At 51.5% G+C, this 2094-nt stretch overlaps 1 protein-coding gene across 1 annotated transcript; it reads right to left on the minus strand.

The window, feature by feature from the left end:
• Positions 1–393: 393 nt before the first annotated feature.
• On the minus strand, positions 394–1859 carry LOC126496465 (WD repeat-containing protein 75-like; the record flags this gene model as incomplete). Its single annotated transcript, XM_050133962.1, has 2 exons — positions 394–565; positions 1617–1859. Coding segments are annotated over 2 exons (400 nt in total), but the record flags the coding sequence as incomplete, so codon positions are not given.
• Between the last annotated feature and the right edge of the window lie 235 nt (positions 1860–2094).

Here is a 2094-nt window from a genome sequence, read left to right on the forward strand (position 1 = left end):
AAAGAAAAAAGAAAGAAAGAAAACAGGAACTTGTTATAGCAAGACCAAAATACTGAAATAAATTTAAATTTTTTAATTGAAACTTATGGATCTGTGTTTGGATATTCACGATGCCAAATGCGATATGGAGACCCAAGAAGGTATTTAATCAAGAAACCCATTTAACTGCACCTCTATTTCTGAACCACATACAGACGAGAACATCTTTCTCAAGTAATAGCTCTTAGCATCATGTGGCTGAAAGAGTTCCCTGAGTAGAACACGAGCAGTGTGGTTCTAGGCAATGGTTCTCTTTCCACCAAGAATAAACGAAAAATCCCCTGAGTAGGGGAACCAGCAGATATTTAGGGCTGTAAAGCAGCCCTAAAAATTTAACCTAGTTTGTTTTTGTCAACAGTAAGACCAATGCTAGCACGTTCCATCCCAGACTGGCACCTGCAAATGGTTGTTGGGGTTGAGGAGAATTCCTGACACCAGGTTTTTGTGCCCATGTAGAACGTGCACACACTCTTCGGTGGTACTGCTATAAACCTTAATGAAGTCTCCGGAGACACAGAAGATATACCTGGAGAACAGAGAGAGAGGAGAAAAGCTAAGTCTCACATATTACACAGAGGGCGTGATCTTTTGGTGGCCTACTATAAAGAGAACAACAACGCAAATATCTTTCAAAATAGCTTAAGAACTGTCAAGTGGATGCGTTGCTAAACTTAGGAGGATATCGAAGGTGGACTCATCGGTTAACGGAGAAAACCATGAAGGCGGCAGATACAGAATCGCCCCACAAACAACTGGGCGACTCCCTTGCCGAACGGCTGCAGGCACTGACACCCAGCTCCTCTCCCGTGGCTCACGGCTGTACCATGCTCCAAAATGCCCCACGCTGACCGGAGACAGCAGCTCACAAATGCTGAGTTAAAGGCTCCGCTCAACGGCGAGGTCCAGGCGCTCCTAAGTCCTACCGGTTTCCTTTCCACTTGCTGAAACGCTGATTTTTGTCTAAAGCTTTTTGGAGCTGTGGCTTCCTCCCACAAAGCTGATGCTCCTTCCCAACCCAAGCGGTTACACTCATAACTCTAACTTATCATAAGGCTCAAAGCAGTGAGGACCAGGCTGACTCTCTCCTCTATGCTCCCCAAGCTCTAAGTATCGCTGTCCAGAGGCTTTCACTACTAGTAGGCGTCTCTTCAAGATGATACAAGGTAGCGGCCTGGATGCCAGCTGACATGCAACAGACCACCGAGCTAGGCGCCTTTGCAAAAGTTGTGTGCCTACACACATTTCATTCTTCCCAAACTGTGGGAGGCCGATCATCTCCTAGAGATCTAACATCGGCTTTTACGTAAAGTTCCGGAAAAGAGGCTGGCAATAGAAATGCTTTTCTCCGGGACGTGGGGGGACGGCGAGATCATTAGAGAGAGGTCTAGCTCCTGCACCCCGATCTCCCGGCAGGCAGGGTCCGGGGAGCCCCAGGCTCACCCATGCAGTAGCCAGGCCAGGCTGCCCCGGGATCCCCGGGTCCGGACACGCGGAGCCCAAGCTCGCACTCGGCCTCCAGTCCCCTCCCCGGCCCGCGGCGCCCCGTCGGCCCCGTCTGCCCGCGGCTCCCCGCATACTTAGAGTCCGCCGAGAACACGGCTCTCCTGAAGTTCAGCCGGCTGCCGCCGCAGCGAACCACGCGGACCCGCTCCTCCACCATCTTCGCGCAGGCGCAGGAGCCGCCGAGCGCCGGCCTCACCATCGACTTCCTTCCCGGGCCGGCTAGCCCGGGGCGTGGGTCTCCGCCGCGGTCCACCGCGGGCTCCTCTAGCTCCCGGACTCTATGGTCAGTGTGGTCAGCGCCGCGCCTGCGCCGCCATCTTTAGTTTGGGCACTGTCAAATTAAAGCCGCTTGTAGAAAGGGTGGAGCCGAACAGCAGCGCACAAAATTAAATCTTACCAGAGACCGCCGCGGTTATTTAATACAAAGAGCTATGTCTTCGGCCTCTTCAGCTCGCCCATTCTGTCTCTGTGAGCGACAGCCGGCGCCAATTATTATTATTTTTTTAAAAAATTATTATTATTTGGAGAGTAGAAAGAGACCTTTCTTTAGCT

Source organism: Alexandromys fortis, unplaced genomic scaffold (genome assembly GCF_014885135.2).
Source record: "Alexandromys fortis isolate MF-2015 unplaced genomic scaffold, M_Fortis_MF-2015_v1.1 scaffold_4922, whole genome shotgun sequence".
Lineage (NCBI taxonomy): Eukaryota > Metazoa > Chordata > Mammalia > Rodentia > Cricetidae > Alexandromys > Alexandromys fortis.